General features: G+C 39.4%; 1 protein-coding gene across 1 annotated transcript in view; it reads left to right on the forward strand.

The window, feature by feature from the left end:
* Positions 1-19,602, forward strand: part of LOC138007322 (uncharacterized) — a 227,884-nt gene that overhangs the window by 116,463 nt on the left and 91,819 nt on the right. The window contains exons 111-138 of the mRNA XM_068854143.1: positions 300-543; positions 812-862; positions 1,192-1,535; positions 1,970-2,213; positions 2,495-2,545; positions 2,875-3,218; positions 3,652-3,895; positions 4,177-4,227; positions 4,557-4,900; positions 5,334-5,577; positions 5,859-5,909; positions 6,239-6,582; positions 7,016-7,259; positions 7,541-7,591; positions 7,921-8,264; positions 8,698-8,941; positions 9,223-9,273; positions 9,603-9,946; positions 10,378-10,621; positions 10,903-10,953; positions 11,283-11,626; positions 12,060-12,303; positions 12,589-12,639; positions 15,929-16,272; positions 16,673-16,916; positions 17,603-17,653; positions 17,941-18,287; positions 18,684-18,924. Of these exons, the coding sequence (XP_068710244.1) occupies positions 300-543; positions 812-862; positions 1,192-1,535; positions 1,970-2,213; positions 2,495-2,545; positions 2,875-3,218; positions 3,652-3,895; positions 4,177-4,227; positions 4,557-4,900; positions 5,334-5,577; positions 5,859-5,909; positions 6,239-6,582; positions 7,016-7,259; positions 7,541-7,591; positions 7,921-8,264; positions 8,698-8,941; positions 9,223-9,273; positions 9,603-9,946; positions 10,378-10,621; positions 10,903-10,953; positions 11,283-11,626; positions 12,060-12,303; positions 12,589-12,639; positions 15,929-16,272; positions 16,673-16,916; positions 17,603-17,653; positions 17,941-18,287; positions 18,684-18,924 (5,995 nt within the window). The remainder of the gene's footprint in view (positions 1-299; positions 544-811; positions 863-1,191; positions 1,536-1,969; positions 2,214-2,494; positions 2,546-2,874; positions 3,219-3,651; positions 3,896-4,176; positions 4,228-4,556; positions 4,901-5,333; positions 5,578-5,858; positions 5,910-6,238; positions 6,583-7,015; positions 7,260-7,540; positions 7,592-7,920; positions 8,265-8,697; positions 8,942-9,222; positions 9,274-9,602; positions 9,947-10,377; positions 10,622-10,902; positions 10,954-11,282; positions 11,627-12,059; positions 12,304-12,588; positions 12,640-15,928; positions 16,273-16,672; positions 16,917-17,602; positions 17,654-17,940; positions 18,288-18,683; positions 18,925-19,602) is intronic.

A 19,602-nucleotide genomic window follows, 5' to 3' on the forward strand; every position in this document is an offset into this window, starting at 1 on the left:
TGATTGTTTCGTAAACCAAGGAATTCAACCAATATCCAACAGGATCAACGGTCGTAAAGATAAAGAAAATAGAACTTACGTTTTTTGCCCTATCTCATTTATAAAGGTTAAGTTGTAAACACCCTGTGGTGTTGCAGTGCAAAATTCGGGTTGATATTTGGTTTTTATAAAAAGCAGCGATATAAATGCAAGAAATACATATCAAAAAAAGGATATTAGTAACGGTTTTTTTAAAATCGAAAACTGTAATGTCGTCTCCTTAACAATGGTTGCTTTTTAATAAGTGTTATTTTCTCCAGCCTGTTTTTGTGATAACGAGCGGAGAGCAGGCAAAGGACCAAGGAGCCTACACGCCTCTTGATAAGGCGTCGTCTTGTCTTCAAAAGGAAGGAGCAGCCGTATTCGTGCTGGGCATTGGAAAGGACGTTGACCCTTCTGAACTGAATGAAATTGCCTCTAGCCCTGAAAACGTGTTTACAGTGGATTCCTACGAGGATTTGGATAAAAAATCTGAGGAAGTAAAACGAGGCATCTGTGTACTAGGTATACATTTGTGACAACACAATTTACAAAATCAAAATATAAATAAAACCATAGTTGAAAATTTAAGGTGACGCCATAAATTGGGTCAGACGTCAAGGTGATTAGACCCTGTGGTTGGCTATCCGTCATTACGTTAGGATATATTTGTGGTCGTTTTACCGTGAATTTGATTAGGTCGTTCAAATAGCGTCCATGAGGACGCAATTTGTACTATTGTTGTATTTGTACTACAGTTTTCGGCTTAACACCCTTCTTTTTCCTTTTTCAGTACCAACTCCCTCATCTACAACAACACCAACTCCTGGGCCAACCTCACCCGGTTAGTGGTCACTGTTTTCTTTCTATTTTATGGTTGTTCCTATTATGAACAATTTTTATCGTCGGTTGGCAGTGGTTGGACGGCAACGGATCTGCGACGGAACTGTTTTGCTGTAGGCTCGGCGATGTGATGCATCAAATTATTTAGGAAAAAATATGACTGAACTTCTTGGGACAAATCTGGCAATTACAGTCAGAAAGGAAAAGAGGACTTCTTTACTACAGAAAACAATGTCCTGTTATCTTAATTTTGGATTGTGATTTGCGATGGTATTTTCCTATTCATGGTACTCTTCTTGTGTTAATTACGGTGTTGTTTTGCTTTTACAGAGGAAACATGCCCAATCCCCATGGATACCACCTTCGTCATTGATGCTTCCTCATGTGAAGATCCGGGTAACTGGGACCGCGTTCTGAAGTTCGTCCAAAGTTTAGTAACCTTTTACGATGTGTCACCTACCGTGGGTCGTGTCGCCTTAATACCATTTAGCACTAATGCCACTGTGCTTCTTAAGTTCAACACGTTAACAGGAGAGCTTCTGAACGGCGAAGAAGTGAAGAGACGAGTTGGTCTCTTACAATGCCAGGGTGGCTCGCGGAGGATTGACAAAGCATTGGATCTGGCGTGCAAAGAAGTAGTGACTCCTAAGGGTGGAGCGAGAGGCGTATCAAAGGTGTTTTTTATTGTTGTCTTTAATTCCCTGGAACAATAATCAATTTTGTCCGTTTAGTATGAATAGAAAGAAGAAGGTGTAATTTTATTAAAGTGTGTTCCGTAAGAAGAGTTTAATGATTGTTTCGTAAACCAAGGAATTAAACGAATATCCAACGGGATCAACGGTGGTAAACATAAAGAAAATAGAAGTGACGTTTTTTGCCCTATCTCATTTATAAAGGTAAAGTTGTAAACACCTGTGTGGTATTAGTGGAGTGGTGTTGCAGTGCAAAAATTCGGCTTGATATTTGGTTTTTATAAAAAGCAGCCATATAAATGCAAGGAATACGTATAAAAAAAAAAAACGATATTAGTAACGGTTTTTTAAAATCGAAAACTGTAATGTCGTTTCCTTAACAATGTTTGTTTTTTAATGAGTGTTATTTTCTCCAGCCTGTTTTTGTGATAACGAGCGGAGAGCAGGCAAAGGACCAAGGAGCCTACACGCCTCTTGATAAGGCGTCGTCTTGTCTTCAAAAGGAAGGAGCAGCCGTATTCGTGCTGGGCATTGGAAAGGACGTTGACCCTTCTGAACTGAATGAAATTGCTTCTAGCCCTGAAAACGTGTTTACGGTGGATTCCTACGAGGATTTGGATGAAAAATACGAGGAAGTAAAACGAGGCATCTGTGTACTAGGTATACACATGTGGCAACACAATTTACAAAACCGATATATAAATAAAAACATAGTTTAAAATTTAAGTTGACGGCATAAATTGAGTCCGACGTCAAAGCGATGAGACCGTGTGGTTGGCTATCTGTCATTACCTTAGGATATATTTGTAGTCCTTTTACCATGAATTTGATTAGGGTCGTTCAAATAGCGTCCATGAGGACGCAATTTGTACTATTGTCATGGTGCTTTTTGCAGATCACCAACAGTTTTCGTCTTAACACCCTTCTTTTTCCTTTTTCAGTACCAACTCCCTCATCTACAACAACACCAACTCCTGGGCCAACCTCACCCGGTTAGTGGTCACTGTTTTCTTTCTATTTTATGGTTGTTCCTATTATGAACAATTTTTATCGTCGGTTGAGAGTGGTTGGATGGCAACGGATCTGCGACGGAACTGTTTTGCTGTAGGCTCGGCGATGTGATGCATCAAATTATTTAGGAAAAAATATGACTGAACTTCTTGGTACAAATCTGGCAATTACAGTCAGAAAGGAAAAGAGGACTTCTTTACTACAGAAAACAATGTCCTGTTATCTTAATTTTGGATTGTGATTTGCGATGGTATTTTCCTATTCATGGTACTCTTCTTGTGTTAATTACGGTGTTGTTTTGCTTTTACAGAGGAAACATGCCCAATCCCCATGGATACCACCTTTGTCATTGATGCTTCCTCATGTAAAGATCCGGGTAACTGGGACCGCGTTCTGAAGTTCGTCCAAAGTTTAGTAACCTTTTACGATGTGTCACCTACCGTGGGTCGTGTCGCCTTAATACCATTTAGCACTAATGCCACTGTGCTTCTTAAGTTCAACACGTTAACAGGAGAGCTTCTGAACGGCGAAGAAGTGAAGAGACGAGTTGGTCTCTTACAATGCCAGGGTGGCTCGCGGAGGATTGACAAAGCATTGGATCTGGCGTGCAAAGAAGTAGTGACTCCTAAAGGTGGAGCGAGAGGCGTATCAAAGGTGTTTTTTATTGTTGTCTTTAATTCCCTGGAACAATAATCAATTTTGTCCGTTTAGTATGAATAGAAAGAAGAAGGTGTAATTTTATTAAAGTGTGTTCCGTAAGAAGAGTTTAATGATTGTTTCGTAAACCAAGGAATTAAACGAATATCCAACGGGATCAACGGTGGTAAACATAAAGAAAATAGAAGTGACGTTTTTTGCCCTATCTCATTTATAAAGGTGAAGTTGTAAACACCTGTGTGGTATTAGTGGAGTGGTGTTGCAGTGCAAAAATTCGGCTTGATATTTGGTTTTTATAAAAAGCAGCCATATAAATGCAAGGAATACGTATAAAAAAAAAAACGATATTAGTAACGGTTTTTTAAAATCGAAAACTGTAATGTCGTTTCCTTAACAATGTTTGTTTTTTAATGAGTGTTATTTTCTCCAGCCTGTTTTTGTGATAACGAGCGGAGAGCAGGCAAAGGACCAAGGAGCCTACACGCCTCTTGATAAGGCGTCGTCTTGTCTTCAAAAGGAAGGAGCAGCCGTATTCGTGCTGGGCATTGGAAAGGACGTTGACCCTTCTGAACTGAATGAAATTGCTTCTAGCCCTGAAAACGTGTTTACGGTGGATTCCTACGAGGATTTGGATGAAAAATACGAGGAAGTAAAACGAGGCATCTGTGTACTAGGTATACACATGTGGCAACACAATTTACAAAACCGATATATAAATAAAAACATAGTTTAAAATTTAAGTTGACGGCATAAATTGAGTCCGACGTCAAAGCGATGAGACCGTGTGGTTGGCTATCTGTCATTACCTTAGGATATATTTGTAGTCCTTTTACCATGAATTTGATTAGGGTCGTTCAAATAGCGTCCATGAGGACGCAATTTGTACTATTGTCATGGTGCTTTTTGCAGATCACCAACAGTTTTCGTCTTAACACCCTTCTTTTTCCTTTTTCAGTACCAACTCCCTCATCTACAACAACACCAACTCCTGGGCCAACCTCACCCGGTTAGTGGTCACTGTTTTCTTTCTATTTTATGGTTGTTCCTATTATGAACAATTTTTATCGTCGGTTGAGAGTGGTTGGACGGCAACGGATCTGCGACGGAACTGTTTTGCTGTAGGCTCGGCGATGTGATGCATCAAATTATTTAGGAAAAAATATGACTGAACTTCTTGGGACAAATCTGACAATTACAGTCAGAAAGGAAAAGAGGACTTCTTTACTACAGAAAACAATGTCCTGTTATCTCAATTTTGGATTGTGATTTGCGATGGTATTTTCCTATTCATGGTACTCTTCTTGTGTTAATTACGGTGTTGTTTTGCTTTTACAGAGGAAACATGCCCAATCCCCATGGATACCACCTTCGTCATTGATGCTTCCTCATGTGAAGATCCGGGTAACTGGGACCGCGTTCTGAAGTTCGTCCAAAGTTTAGTAACCTTTTACGATGTGTCACCTACCGTGGGTCGTGTCGCCTTAATACCATTTAGCACTAATGCCACTGTGCTTCTTAAGTTCAACACGTTAACAGGAGAGCTTCTGAACGGCGAAGAAGTGAAGAGACGAGTTGGTCTCTTACAATGCCAGGGTGGCTCGCGGAGGATTGACAAAGCATTGGATCTGGCGTGCAAAGAAGTAGTGACTCCTAAAGGTGGAGCGAGAGGCGTATCAAAGGTGTTTTTTATTGTTGTCTTTAATTCCCTGGAACAATAATCAATTTTGTGCGTTTAGTATGAATAGAAAGAAGAAGGTGTAATTTTATTAAAGTGTGTTCCGTAAGAAGAGTTTAATGATTGTTTCGTAAACCAAGGAATTAAACGAATATCCAACGGGATCAACGGTGGTAAACATAAAGAAAATAGAAGTGACGTTTTTTGCCCTATCTCATTTATAAAGGTGAAGTTGTAAACACCTGTGTGGTATTAGTGGAGTGGTGTTGCAGTGCAAAAATTCGGCTTGATATTTGGTTTTTATAAAAAGCAGCCATATAAATGCAAGGAATACGTATAAAAAAAAAAACGATATTAGTAACGGTTTTTTAAAATCGAAAACTGTAATGTCGTTTCCTTAACAATGTTTGTTTTTTAATGAGTGTTATTTTCTCCAGCCTGTTTTTGTGATAACGAGCGGAGAGCAGGCAAAGGACCAAGGAGCCTACACGCCTCTTGATAAGGCGTCGTCTTGTCTTCAAAAGGAAGGAGCAGCCGTATTCGTGCTGGGCATTGGAAAGGACGTTGACCCTTCTGAACTGAATGAAATTGCTTCTAGCCCTGAAAACGTGTTTACGGTGGATTCCTACGAGGATTTGGATGAAAAATACGAGGAAGTAAAACGAGGCATCTGTGTACTAGGTATACACATGTGGCAACACAATTTACAAAACCGATATATAAATAAAAACATAGTTTAAAATTTAAGTTGACGGCATAAATTGAGTCCGACGTCAAAGCGATGAGACCGTGTGGTTGGCTATCTGTCATTACCTTAGGATATATTTGTAGTCCTTTTACCATGAATTTGATTAGGGTCGTTCAAATAGCGTCCATGAGGACGCAATTTGTACTATTGTCATGGTGCTTTTTGCAGATCACCAACAGTTTTCGTCTTAACACCCTTCTTTTTCCTTTTTCAGTACCAACTCCCTCATCTACAACAACACCAACTCCTGGGCCAACCTCACCCGGTTAGTGGTCACTGTTTTCTTTCTATTTTATGGTTGTTCCTATTATGAACAATTTTTATCGTCGGTTGGCAGTGGTTGGACGGCAACGGATCTGCGACGGAACTGTTTTGCTGTAGGCTCGGCGACGTGATGCATCAAATTATTTAGGAAAAAATATGACTGAACTTCTTGGTACAAATCTGGCAATTACAGTCAGAAAGGAAAAGAGGACTTCTTTACTACAGAAAACAATGTCCTGTTATCTTAATTTTGGATTGTGATTTGCGATGGTATTTTCCTATTCATGGTACTCTTCTTGTGTTAATTACGGTGTTGTTTTGCTTTTACAGAGGAAACATGCCCAATCCCCATGGATACCACCTTCGTCATTGATGCTTCCTCATGTGAAGATCCGGGTAACTGGGACCGCGTTCTGAAGTTCGTCCAAAGTTTAGTAACCTTTTACGATGTGTCACCTACCGTGGGTCGTGTCGCCTTAATACCATTTAGCACTAATGCCACTGTGCTTCTTAAGTTCAACACGTTAACAGGAGAGCTTCTGAACGGCGAAGAAGTGAAGAGACGAGTTGGTCTCTTACAATGCCAGGGTGGCTCGCGGAGGATTGACAAAGCATTGGATCTGGCGTGCAAAGAAGTAGTGACTCCTAAAGGTGGAGCGAGAGGCGTATCAAAGGTGTTTTTTATTGTTGTCTTTAATTCCCTGGAACAATAATCAATTTTGTCCGTTTAGTATGAATAGAAAGAAGAAGGTGTAATTTTATTAAAGTGTGTTCCGTAAGAAGAGTTTAATGATTGTTTCGTACACCAAGGAATTAAACGAATATCCAACGGGATCAACGGTGGTAAACATAAAGAAAATAGAGGTGACGTTTTTTGCCCTATCTCATTTATAAAGGTGAAGTTGTAAACACCTGTGTGGTATTAGTGGAGTGGTGTTGCAGTGCAAAAATTCGGCTTGATATTTGGTTTTTATAAAAAGCAGCGATATAAATGCAAGGAATACGTATAAAAAAAAAAACGATATTAGTAACGGTTTTTTAAAATCGAAAACTGTAATGTCGTTTCCTTAACAATGTTTGTTTTTTAATGAGTGTTATTTTCTCCAGCCTGTTTTTGTGATAACGAGCGGAGAGCAGGCAAAGGACCAAGGAGCCTACACGCCTCTTGATAAGGCGTCGTCTTGTCTTCAAAAGGAAGGAGCAGCCGTATTCGTGCTGGGCATTGGAAAGGACGTTGACCCTTCTGAACTGAATGAAATTGCTTCTAGCCCTGAAAACGTGTTTACGGTGGATTCCTTCGAGGATCTGGATGAAAAATACGAGGAAGTAAAACGAGGCATCTGTGTACTAGGTATACACATGTGGCAACACAATTTACAAAACCGATATATAAATAAAAACATAGTTTAAAATTTAAGTTGACGGCATAAATTGAGTCCGACGTCAAAGCGATGAGACCGTGTGGTTGGCTATCTGTCATTACCTTAGGATATATTTGTAGTCCTTTTACCATGAATTTGATTAGGGTCGTTCAAATAGCGTCCATGAGGACGCAATTTGTACTATTGTCATGGTGCTTTTTGCAGATCACCAACAGTTTTCGTCTTAACACCCTTCTTTTTCCTTTTTCAGTACCAACTCCCTCATCTACAACAACAGCAACTCCTGGGCCAACCTCACCCGGTTAGTGGTCACTGTTTTCTTTCTATTTTATGGTTGTTCCTATTATGAACAATTTTTATCGTCGGTTGGCAGTGGTTGGACGGCAACGGATCTGCGACGGAACTGTTTTGCTGTAGGCTCGGCGACGTGATGCATCAAATTATTTAGGAAAAAATATGACTGAACTTCTTGGTACAAATCTGGCAATTACAGTCAGAAAGGAAAAGAGGACTTCTTTACTACAGAAAACAATGTCCTGTTATCTTAATTTTGGATTGTGATTTGCGATGGTATTTTCCTATTCATGGTACTCTTCTTGTGTTAATTACGGTGTTGTTTTGCTTTTACAGAGGAAACATGCCCAATCCCCATGGATACCACCTTCGTCATTGATGCTTCCTCATGTGAAGATCCGGGTAACTGGGACCGCGTTCTGAAGTTCGTCCAAAGTTTAGTAACCTTTTACGATGTGTCACCTACCGTGGGTCGTGTCGCCTTAATACCATTTAGCACTAATGCCACTGTGCTTCTTAAGTTCAACACGTTAACAGGAGAGCTTCTGAACGGCGAAGAAGTGAAGAGACGAGTTGGTCTCTTACAATGCCAGGGTGGCTCGCGGAGGATTGACAAAGCATTGGATCTGGCGTGCAAAGAAGTAGTGACTCCTAAAGGTGGAGCGAGAGGCGTATCAAAGGTGTTTTTTATTGTTGTCTTTAATTCCCTGGAACAATAATCAATTTTGTCCGTTTAGTATGAATAGAAAGAAGAAGGTGTAATTTTATTAAAGTGTGTTCCGTAAGAAGAGTTTAATGATTGTTTCGTAAACCAAGGAATTAAACGAATATCCAACGGGATCAACGGTGGTAAACATAAAGAAAATAGAAGTGACGTTTTTTGCCCTATCTCATTTATAAAGGTGAAGTTGTAAACACCTGTGTGGTATTAGTGGAGTGGTGTTGCAGTGCAAAAATTCGGCTTGATATTTGGTTTTTATAAAAAGCAGCGATATAAATGCAAGGAATACGTATAAAAAAAAAAACGATATTAGTAACGGTTTTTTAAAATCGAAAACTGTAATGTCGTTTCCTTAACAATGTTTGTTTTTTAATGAGTGTTATTTTCTCCAGCCTGTTTTTGTGATAACGAGCGGAGAGCAGGCAAAGGACCAAGGAGCCTACACGCCTCTTGATAAGGCGTCGTCTTGTCTTCAAAAGGAAGGAGCAGCCGTATTCGTGCTGGGCATTGGAAAGGACGTTGACCCTTCTGAACTGAATGAAATTGCTTCTAGCCCTGAAAACGTGTTTACGGTGGATTCCTACGAGGATTTGGATGAAAAATACGAGGAAGTAAAACGAGGCATCTGTGTACTAGGTATACACATGTGGCAACACAATTTACAAAACCGATATATAAATAAAAACATAGTTTAAAATTTAAGTTGACGGCATAAATTGAGTCCAACGTCAAAGCGATGAGACCGTGTGGTTGGCTATCTGTCATTACCTTAGGATATATTTGTAGTCCTTTTACCATGAATTTGATTAGGGTCGTTCAAATAGCGTCCATGAGGACGCAATTTGTACTATTGTCATGGTGCTTTTTGCAGATCACCAACAGTTTTCGTCTTAACACCCTTCTTTTTCCTTTTTCAGTACCAACTCCCTCATCTACAACAACAGCAACTCCTGGGCCAACCTCACCCGGTTAGTGGTCACTGTTTTCTTTCTATTTTATGGTTGTTCCTATTATGAACAATTTTTATCGTCGGTTGGCAGTGGTTGGACGGCAACGGATCTGCGACGGAACTGTTTTGCTGTAGGCTCGGCGACGTGATGCATCAAATTATTTAGGAAAAAATATGACTGAACTTCTTGGTACAAATCTGGCAATTACAGTCAGAAAGGAAAAGAGGACTTCTTTACTACAGAAAACAATGTCCTGTTATCTTAATTTTGGATTGTGATTTGCGATGGTATTTTCCTATTCATGGTACTCTTCTTGTGTTAATTACGGTGTTGTTTTGCTTTTACAGAGGAAACATGCCCAATCCCCATGGATACCACCTTCGTCATTGATGCTTCCTCATGTGAAGATCCGGGTAACTGGGACCGCGTTCTGAAGTTCGTCCAAAGTTTAGTAACCTTTTACGATGTGTCACCTACCGTGGGTCGTGTCGCCTTAATACCATTTAGCACTAATGCCACTGTGCTTCTTAAGTTCAACACGTTAACAGGAGAGCTTCTGAACGGCGAAGAAGTGAAGAGACGAGTTGGTCTCTTACAATGCCAGGGTGGCTCGCGGAGGATTGACAAAGCATTGGATCTGGCGTGCAAAGAAGTAGTGACTCCTAAAGGTGGAGCGAGAGGCGTATCAAAGGTGTTTTTTATTGTTGTCTTTAATTCCCTGGAACAATAATCAATTTTGTCCGTTTAGTATGAATAGAAAGAAGAAGGTGTAATTTTATTAAAGTGTGATCCGTAAGAAGAGTTTAATGATTGTTTCGTAAACCAAGGAATTAAACGAATATCCAACGGGATCAACGGTGGTAAACATAAAGAAAATAGAAGTGACGTTTTTTGCCCTATCTCATTTATAAAGGTGAAGTTGTAAACACCTGTGTGGTATTAGTGGAGTGGTGTTGCAGTGCAAAAATTCGGCTTGATATTTGGTTTTTATAAAAAGCAGCGATATAAATGCAAGGAATACGTATAAAAAAAAACGATATTAGTAACGGTTTTTTAAAATCGAAAACTGTAATGTCGTTTCCTTAACAATGTTTGTTTTTTAATGAGTGTTATTTTCTCCAGCCTGTTTTTGTGATAACGAGCGGAGAGCAGGCAAAGGACCAAGGAGCCTACACGCCTCTTGATAAGGCGTCGTCTTGTCTTCAAAAGGAAGGAGCAGCCGTATTCGTGCTGGGCATTGGAAAGGACGTTGACCCTTCTGAACTGAATGAAATTGCTTCTAGCCCTGAAAACGTGTTTACGGTGGATTCCTACGAGGATCTGGATGAAAAATACGAGGAAGTAAAACGAGGCATCTGTGTACTAGGTATACACATGTGGCAACACAATTTACAAAACCGATATATAAATAAAAACATAGTTTAAAATTTAAGTTGACGGCATAAATTGAGTCCGACGTCAAAGCGATGAGACCGTGTGGTTGGCTATCTGTCATTACCTTAGGATATATTTGTAGTCCTTTTACCATGAATTTGATTAGGGTCGTTCAAATAGCGTCCATGAGGACGCAATTTGTACTATTGTCATGGTGCTTTTTGCAGATCACCAACAGTTTTCGTCTTAACACCCTTCTTTTTCCTTTTTCAGTACCAACTCCCTCATCTACAACAACAGCAACTCCTGGGCCAACCTCACCCGGTTAGTGGTCACTGTTTTCTTTCTATTTTATGGTTGTTCCTATTATGAACAATTTTTATCGTCGGTTGGCAGTGGTTGGACGGCAACGGATCTGCGACGGAACTGTTTTGCTGTAGGCTCGGCGACGTGATGCATCAAATTATTTAGGAAAAAATATGACTGAACTTCTTGGTACAAATCTGGCAATTACAGTCAGAAAGGAAAAGAGGACTTCTTTACTACAGAAAACAATGTCCTGTTATCTTAATTTTGGATTGTGATTTGCGATGGTATTTTCCTATTCATGGTACTCTTCTTGTGTTAATTACGGTGTTGTTTTGCTTTTACAGAGGAAACATGCCCAATCCCCATGGATACCACCTTCGTCATTGATGCTTCCTCATGTGAAGATCCGGGTAACTGGGACCGCGTTCTGAAGTTCGTCCAAAGTTTAGTAACCTTTTACGATGTGTCACCTACCGTGGGTCGTGTCGCCTTAATACCATTTAGCACTAATGCCACTGTGCTTCTTAAGTTCAACACGTTAACAGGAGAGCTTCTGAACGGCGAAGAAGTGAAGAGACGAGTTGGTCTCTTACAATGCCAGGGTGGCTCGCGGAGGATTGACAAAGCATTGGATCTGGCGTGCAAAGAAGTAGTGACTCCTAAAGGTGGAGCGAGAGGCGTATCAAAGGTGTTTTTTATTGTTGTCTTTAATTCCCTGGAACAATAATCAATTTTGTCCGTTTAGTATGAATAGAAAGAAGAAGGTGTAATTTTATTAAAGTGTGTTCCGTAAGAAGAGTTTAATGATTGTTTCGTAAACCAAGGAATTAAACGAATATCCAACGGGATCAACGGTGGTAAACATAAAGAAAATAGAAGTGACGTTTTTTGCCCTATCTCATTTATAAAGGTGAAGTTGTAAACACCTGTGTGGTATTAGTGGAGTGGTGTTGCAGTGCAAAAATTCGGCTTGATATTTGGTTTTTATAAAAAGCAGCGATATAAATGCAAGGAATACGTATTAAAAAAAAAACGATATTTGTAACGGTTTTTTAAAATCGAAAACTGTAATGTCGTTTCCTTAACAATGTTTGTTTTTTAATGAGTGTTATTTTCTCCAGCCTGTTTTTGTGATAACGAGCGGAGAGCAGGCAAAGGACCAAGGAGCCTACACGCCTCTTGATAAGGCGTCGTCTTGTCTTCAAAAGGAAGGAGCAGCCGTATTCGTGCTGGGCATTGGAAAGGACGTTGACCCTTCTGAACTGAATGAAATTGCTTCTAGCCCTGAAAACGTGTTTACGGTGGATTCCTACGAGGATTTGGATGAAAAATCTAACGAAGTAAAACGAGGCATCTGTGTACTAGGTATACACATGTGGCAACACATTTTACAAAACCGATATATAAACAAATAAATACATAGTTGAGAATTTCATGTTACACCATAAATTTGGTCAGACGTCAAAGCGGTAAGACCGTGTGGTTGGCTATCGGTCAGTACCTTAGGATATATTTGTAGTCCTTTTACCATGAGTTTGATAAGGGTCGTTTAAATTGCGTCCATGAGGACGCAACTTGTTCTATTGTCATGTTGCTTTTTGCAGATCACCATTAGTTTTCTTCTTAACACCCTTCTTTTTCCTTTTCCAGTACCAACTCCCTCATCTACAACAACACCAACTCCTGGGCTAACCTCACCCGGTTAGTGGTCACTGTTTTCTTCCTATTTTATTGTTGTTGCTGTTATGAATAATTTTCATCGTCGCTTGGCAGTGGTTAGACGGCAACGGATCTGCGACGGAACTGTTTTGCTGTAGGCTCGGCGATGTGATGCATCAAATTATTACTGGGTTGCCTATGGCAAACCAATCGGAAAATGGGTAGATTATTATTATTATTTTTTATTTTCCGTGTCGGTAAAAGTCTTGCCTGTCTCTTCCCTGCTAAGTGGTGTCTTTATGCATAGAGCCTTCTGCACGTATTGTCTTAGGATCGAGAGGGTAGTGGGAAATGCGTAAATTTCTCTGGTGGACACAGTAGAATGATCAACGTAACCGGCAATGGCGTCGAAAGTCATGTAACGCGAATGGCGTTTTAGTGGATTTTTAAGTAAAATATACCATTATGGAGCTTAATAATGGAAAGTCAATTGGATACTGAACAAGAAAGGCGCTGAAAAAAAAATCTGGAATCTTAAAAGCGACGAGTAATGGACTTCGACAACAGTCTGTCGCCCGTCGAGCCGTAATCAACTGTGAGATGTAGTTCTAATATTGTAAGAGTGTGGTGTTTTGTACAACGCTGAAATCAAATGGAAAATTCTCTAGTAACTTATGGGTTTAACAAAACAGAAACTTGGATCTGTACTCAATTCTGCACAGTCTTCTGCTAACAATTGGAAATTTCACAAATTCCTGCTAGTCAAAAATTATTTGAAAGAAAGCTTGTTGCCCATTTTTTGCTTGATAATTCAAGTAAAGGGTTTTTCAGTGAAGGGTTTGATGCTAAACACTCGTGGGAAATTTATTTACCGTGTTGCGTTTTTGACACGGAGTGTAATTTGACACGATTCATTTTCTTGTCTTCACGCACGCATTAAATGAAACAGGAAGGGTTTTTTGCCTCTTATAGCACATATGTTGTTTGTTTCAAAAAGCATTTAGCTGGAAAATGGTGGCTTTTATGAATTCATCGTGTGTAATATGCGAGCTTAACTGGATAGTTCTTATGGCAATAGTAAAGCATTTTCGTGTCAAAATATAAGGTAAGCGACTCCTTTCTGTTGTGTTAACTTAATTGAATATACCATGGCTCGTAAGTTTGTATTTGTCATCTGCTGTAAACTTGATTTCCACACTCAAAATTACCTCCAGAACCTACTTTTTGCGTAAAATAAGCTTTTAGAATGATTTTCGTTTCTTCTCTGGTGATACTTGACGATTCGGGAACATTTTGTGAAAAAAGATTTATAACGGGTCACACGCGCAACTTGCCCGATTATGCAAATAACATCCACTTCGCCTTTTGACATCCCATTGAAAGAAAATTGTAAAATATTCGCAGACCGGTCGCTTTCTCTGAAATTTGAAAGGATGATTGCTAACAAATATAGAAAGATTTTCACAATAACTAAAAATTCCTGATTCCTCCTGTGTTAAGCATTAGAATTCGACGAAGAGGTAATGCGACTAAATTTGTCCCGTGCGGTGCTATTTTTATGATTTGACTGTTGTGCAAATTTTGACAGATAATATTAAATTATGAAAAAAATATCTAGGTAAAGGTAAAGGTACACCTTATTTAACCTCGGAAGTTCCTTTACTCTCTAGAGAGTATGCTCCCAGGAAGCCGACGGATAGATCGTTAAAAAATCTTTATTTTTAGCTGTTATTTGAACATAAAAGATGCAACACTTGACGAGAAATAATATTTTTGCTATTACTATGTATTTTTCCCGGGAATCGCGTTGAAAATGAGTTAAGAAATTTGCATACGTGCGTTGAAATGTGATACACGAGAAAGGAGTTTTATTTCTCTGACAAATGATTTTGTCATTGTAGTGCAAGATGAAATTTATTTAGGAAGCCAACAATATTCTTTTAACTTCCTGGTTAATCCAATTTTATTGCTGCGACTTGTTAGTGCGAAGATTGTGTACGTGAAACTCGCGCTTCTTGCGAATTTTGAGTGTCATGAAATTACATAATTTGCGTGACTATATCCCTTTTTTAATACTCTGACCCAAATACATTCAGATAGTAACAAACTTCATATTTACTTAACCATTTCTCCGCTTTTGTGCTTGTCAGCATTGTGATTTGCGGTAATTCGCAAGTCTGTTTTTGTATCTCATAGATGTTTAGATTTTCAATTACGAAAAGTAGCTACTTTTCGGGAAGAGAAACGACCGCCGGAAATACGTCTGCGTTCGCAGGCTACCACTCAACCTCTCGATTGTGAAAATAGTTCACCCTGAAGTCAAAATAGATACGTTTCTCAGGAACCCGACAAAGAAGGCTTCCTGACCCGACAGAAGAAATCTAAATATTCACTTAAATATTACAACAAAATTAACTAACGACGGAAGTTTCTTCGCTAAAACGTACGTTGTCCTACTCTGAAACATTCTTTCCCGTAGTTCATTCAGTTGACACAGGGTGATCACGTGCACCTTTACGGTTGCCTAGCATGTGATCAATTTCTTCCCTTTGACAAAACGTTAGAGACTGCAAAAATGTTCGTGTTTTTAAGATCTTTCAATGAGTATCCGATTCATAGTTATATATAAACACTAAGTTATTTTTTTTTCTTCATCTGTCTCTTGGCTTGCCTTTTTCTGGTGCAAACGCAAAGCCAAACAATGTTTTGACCTGGCATCAGATTAGACCGTCACATTATGAAGCGGAAACAACACCTTTAGTCCTTTCTTGTATGTGCAATAAACGTTTGCTTAGTCCAACTGCTAGACATGCTGGAAAACGTCCGTCAGAGCAATTTGCAGTTAGTTTTTTGCCGACTATTTATTTAAAGAAGAAACGAGTGAATATTACTCAAGAGCGTGTTTTGTTATCTTTAAACTGAATTTATTACGAAAGCTTAAAAGACTAAAAGACCTTAAAATGGGACAGGACATTACACAATAATTAAACGTGTGAGCCAAAGGGCCTCTGCTAGCGCGACATGTGGGTGACCCCTCAAATTGTCTTAATGACGCCCCACTAGAAAAAATTAACTGGAACGCTGCAGTTCTTTGTGTAACGCGTAACACAGGCAACCCAGTCTAAGCTTTTCGGAGCTTCTCGTTTAGGAAAAAATATGGCTTGAACTTCTTTGGACAAATCTGGCAATCACGGTCAGAAAGGAAAAGAGGACTTCTTTACTACAGAAAACAATGTCCTGTTATCTTAATTTTGGATTGTGATTTGCGATGGTATTTTCCTATTCATGGTACTCTTCTTGTGTTAATTACGGTGTTGTTTTGCTTTTACAGAGGAAACATGCCCAATCCCCATGGATACCACCTTCGTCATTGATGCTTCCTCATGTGAAGATCCGGGTAACTGGGACCGCGTTCTGAAGTTCGTCCAAAGTTTAGTAACCTTTTACGATGTGTCACCTACCGTGGGTCGTGTCGCCTTAATACCATTTAGCACTAATGCCACTGTGCTTCTTAAGTTCAACACGTTAACAGGAGAGCTTCTGAACGGCGAAGAAGTGAAGAGACGAGTTGGTCTCTTACAATGCCAGGGTGGCTCGCGGAGGATTGACAAAGCATTGGATCTGGCGTGCAAAGAAGTAGTGACTCCTAAAGGTGGAACGAGAGGCGTATCAAAGGTGTTTTTTATTGTTGTCTTTAATTCCCTGGAACAATAATCAATTTTGTCCGTTTAGTATAAATAGGAACAAAAAGGTGAAATTTTATTAAAGTGTGTTCCGTAAGAAGAGTTTAATGATTGTTTCGCAAACCAAGGAATTAAACGAATATCCAACGGAATCAACGGTGGTAAACATAAAGAAAATAGAACTGACGTTTTTTGCCCTATCTCATTTATAAAGGTTAAGTTGTAAACACCCTATGGTGTTGCAGTGCAAAATTCGGGTTGATATTTGGTTTTTATAAAAAGCAGCGATAGAAATGCAAGGAATACATATTAGTAACGGTTTTTTAAAATCGAAAACTGTAATGTCGTTTCCTTAACAATGTTTGTTTTTTAATGAGTGTTATTTTCTTTAGCCTGTTTTTGTGATAACGAGCGGAGAGCAGGCAAAGAACCAAGGAGCCTACACGCCTCTTGATAAGGCGTCGTCTTGTCTTCAAAAGGAAGGAGCAGCCGTATTCGTGCTGGGCATTGGAAAGGACGTTGACCCTTCTGAACTGAATGAAATTGCTTCTAGCCCTGAAAACGTGTTTACGGTGGATTCCTACGAGGATTTGGATGAAAAATACGAGGAAGTAAAACGAGGCATCTGTGTACTAGGTATACATTTGTGTCACCTACTCTACAAAACCGATATGTAAAAAAAAAACGTAGTTGAGGTCGCACCATGGATTTGGGCAGACGTGAAAGGAACATGACCGTGTAGTTGGTTATCCCTATTACCTTAGGAGATTTCTATGTCCCTTTTCCATGAATTTGGGGTCGTTGAAGTTGCAAGCTCACTAATGAGTTGCTGCAAGGTGGGTTAATGGTCGCTATTCGTATTCTCAGTATTAGAATGCAACTATGTTACAATGGAGGTAAATGCGGGGGAAATATTTTCGAATGCAAATTCTTTTTAATATATTCCCCCGCATTAGCCTCCATTTCAAGCTAGTTTTTGTGCAATTTTGAGAATACGAATATGGCTGTTGGTAGAAGAATGTACAGAAGAAAATTCACGTTTCCTAAACAATTGTTTTTAGCTACATTTACTGTTTTTTAACTGGGATTATCTTTGGCTCAGAAAATCTTTTCCCATTATACTGTAATATGGCTGTAATTGTTGTGTACGAGATCTTTTGCTTTAGTGTGTTACTCTGAATGATTTTAATGTTTCTACACAATTGTGATTTTTCTGTTCTCATTTCCCTCTTTGCAACGAGGTTATTATCCTTGTCACGGGATCATTACACCTTTGAACATCAATAGCTGTGTGCAAAATACTTATTGTTACGTTTTTTTAGTCCCAACATTATCAGTTACAACAACATCGACGCCAATCCCTACTACAGCAGGTCAGTGATAAGCTAGTTGGCTGTTTGCTTGATTATTGGTGGGGTGCCACATGTCGAATGTAAGCCGTTAAGTGTTTTTGCTCAAAGAAAATGTAGTTATTTGCTCGGGATTCTAAAATCTATCCTTGTAATTTTCCAGAATTGGAAATAAAGTTGGAAGAGCAACAGAATTAGGAATAAGGTCGACTAAGGAGATTTATATTTCAACGGAAAATAATGAAAAGCTTTGCAATTTTACTAAACTTGCTGTCAGCAGAAAGCTGAAGGTATTTGATCTTTTTGTGTAGAATTCTTCTGCAAAGCCGTGGTGGATGTTGCATTCCTCGTGGATTCATCTGGAAGCATTGGTAAAAGGAATTGGGGAAAGATGCTGGACTTCCTAAAAGAAATGGTAAAGGCCTTTAATGTGGGTCCAAACAAGACGCACATAGCTGTGGTTGCTTACAGTACTGGTGCTAAGGTAGAATTCCAATTTAACAAGCTTAAAGGTTCCGATGTAACAGTACAGGGATATGAAAGACTCATAGATCGCATAAGATTTCAGAGAGGCCTTACTTTTATCGATAAAGCTCTACTGCTGGCTGATATGGAAATATTTACAACGGCATCCGGAATGAGACCAGAACTGCAACAGGTATGAAGCATTTTAATCTCAGCCTGAACGTTCTTATAAAAGGTTTTTCAAGAAAGCATGATGGAGAGAACACATGCACCATACATAAGCCTCTTGCAATGATAATTTTTTTCAATCTAAAGTTAGCCAGTGGAAGACACCTGATGATTATCATTGGCTGTGTGACCATGGGCACAAGGCCAGAATAAATGTCACAGCATGGCGGGAAGCTTAAAATAGATTGAAAAAAACTATCACGAGGCATGGGGATGCGTTCCCTCCCCTCATCCTCTCTTGGGCTCTTAGAGTATCCATTCTATTTTATTTCTCATACACTGAAGCGCAGAGGAGTTGCTTTCTGACTTTCTGGTAAATAAGGTTTTATTAATTATAGCTTAATTCTACTTCATTCTGTAGATCGCAATTGTTATCACAGACGGCGAGCAAACAACCAATCGTGGTGACTACACAGAACTTCAAGAGGCATCTCGCGGACTTAAGGACAAGAATGTGCGGTTGTATTCGCTTGGTATCGGGTCAAATGTCAATCGAACGCAGTTAATAGACATTGCCACTTCACCCAAAAACGTGTTCACTGCGCCCAATTTTGAGGAACTCTCACCGGCAGCAGACAACATCGTGAAGAATTCTTGCCTTGGTAGGTTGCCAGAAAACCAATGAGAAGGACTTAGATCACGATCCATATGAAATTGCATTTCCAACTTTTCTTTATCACTTTTTTGGCTTAGGCTTGTCTTTTTAGCCACTCCCTTAACTAGCATTGTGCACTAGATCCAGTCGTCTAACGAAAACGACCCTGTTGAACTCTGAACAAAGCTCTTGCTCATTCATAATTATATCACAAACGTTTGAACACTACTTTTTTCCCTTTGGGTTCTTCTTAAATTGAGCCTTTAAGTGCAAACACTGATGTATTCTGGAGGTTTAACGTCTACCATACTTTTACAGTGTGCTGTTCTCTAAATAAAAATAATCCTTTGTGGCTTCCTTAACGATGGATTTAGCTGTCTGCTGCTGTACCATAAGGCATTAATTTTCATTTTAATTAACGCCGCCCCTGTAATGCGCACTGAGATGGCCGTTATGCGTTCCGCCAATAGCATTTTATGACACAAGGTCTGGAGGATGCTACTTGTGGTAACTCGTAGCTAAAATGCTTTTATGGCCTGTTTTCTTTGCATTTTAACTGCTTAAGTAGTTTGCTGCCTCAACAGTGATAACATCATTATCGAAGCCATTACAAGCGCAGAACCTGTTCACTTAAAGCCATAATTTAATGCCATTTCTGTCTTCATGAGGATTCTCGCCAGTATTA

Source organism: Montipora foliosa, chromosome 1, assembly GCF_036669935.1.
Source record: "Montipora foliosa isolate CH-2021 chromosome 1, ASM3666993v2, whole genome shotgun sequence".
Classification (NCBI taxonomy): Eukaryota; Metazoa; Cnidaria; class Anthozoa; order Scleractinia; family Acroporidae; genus Montipora; species Montipora foliosa.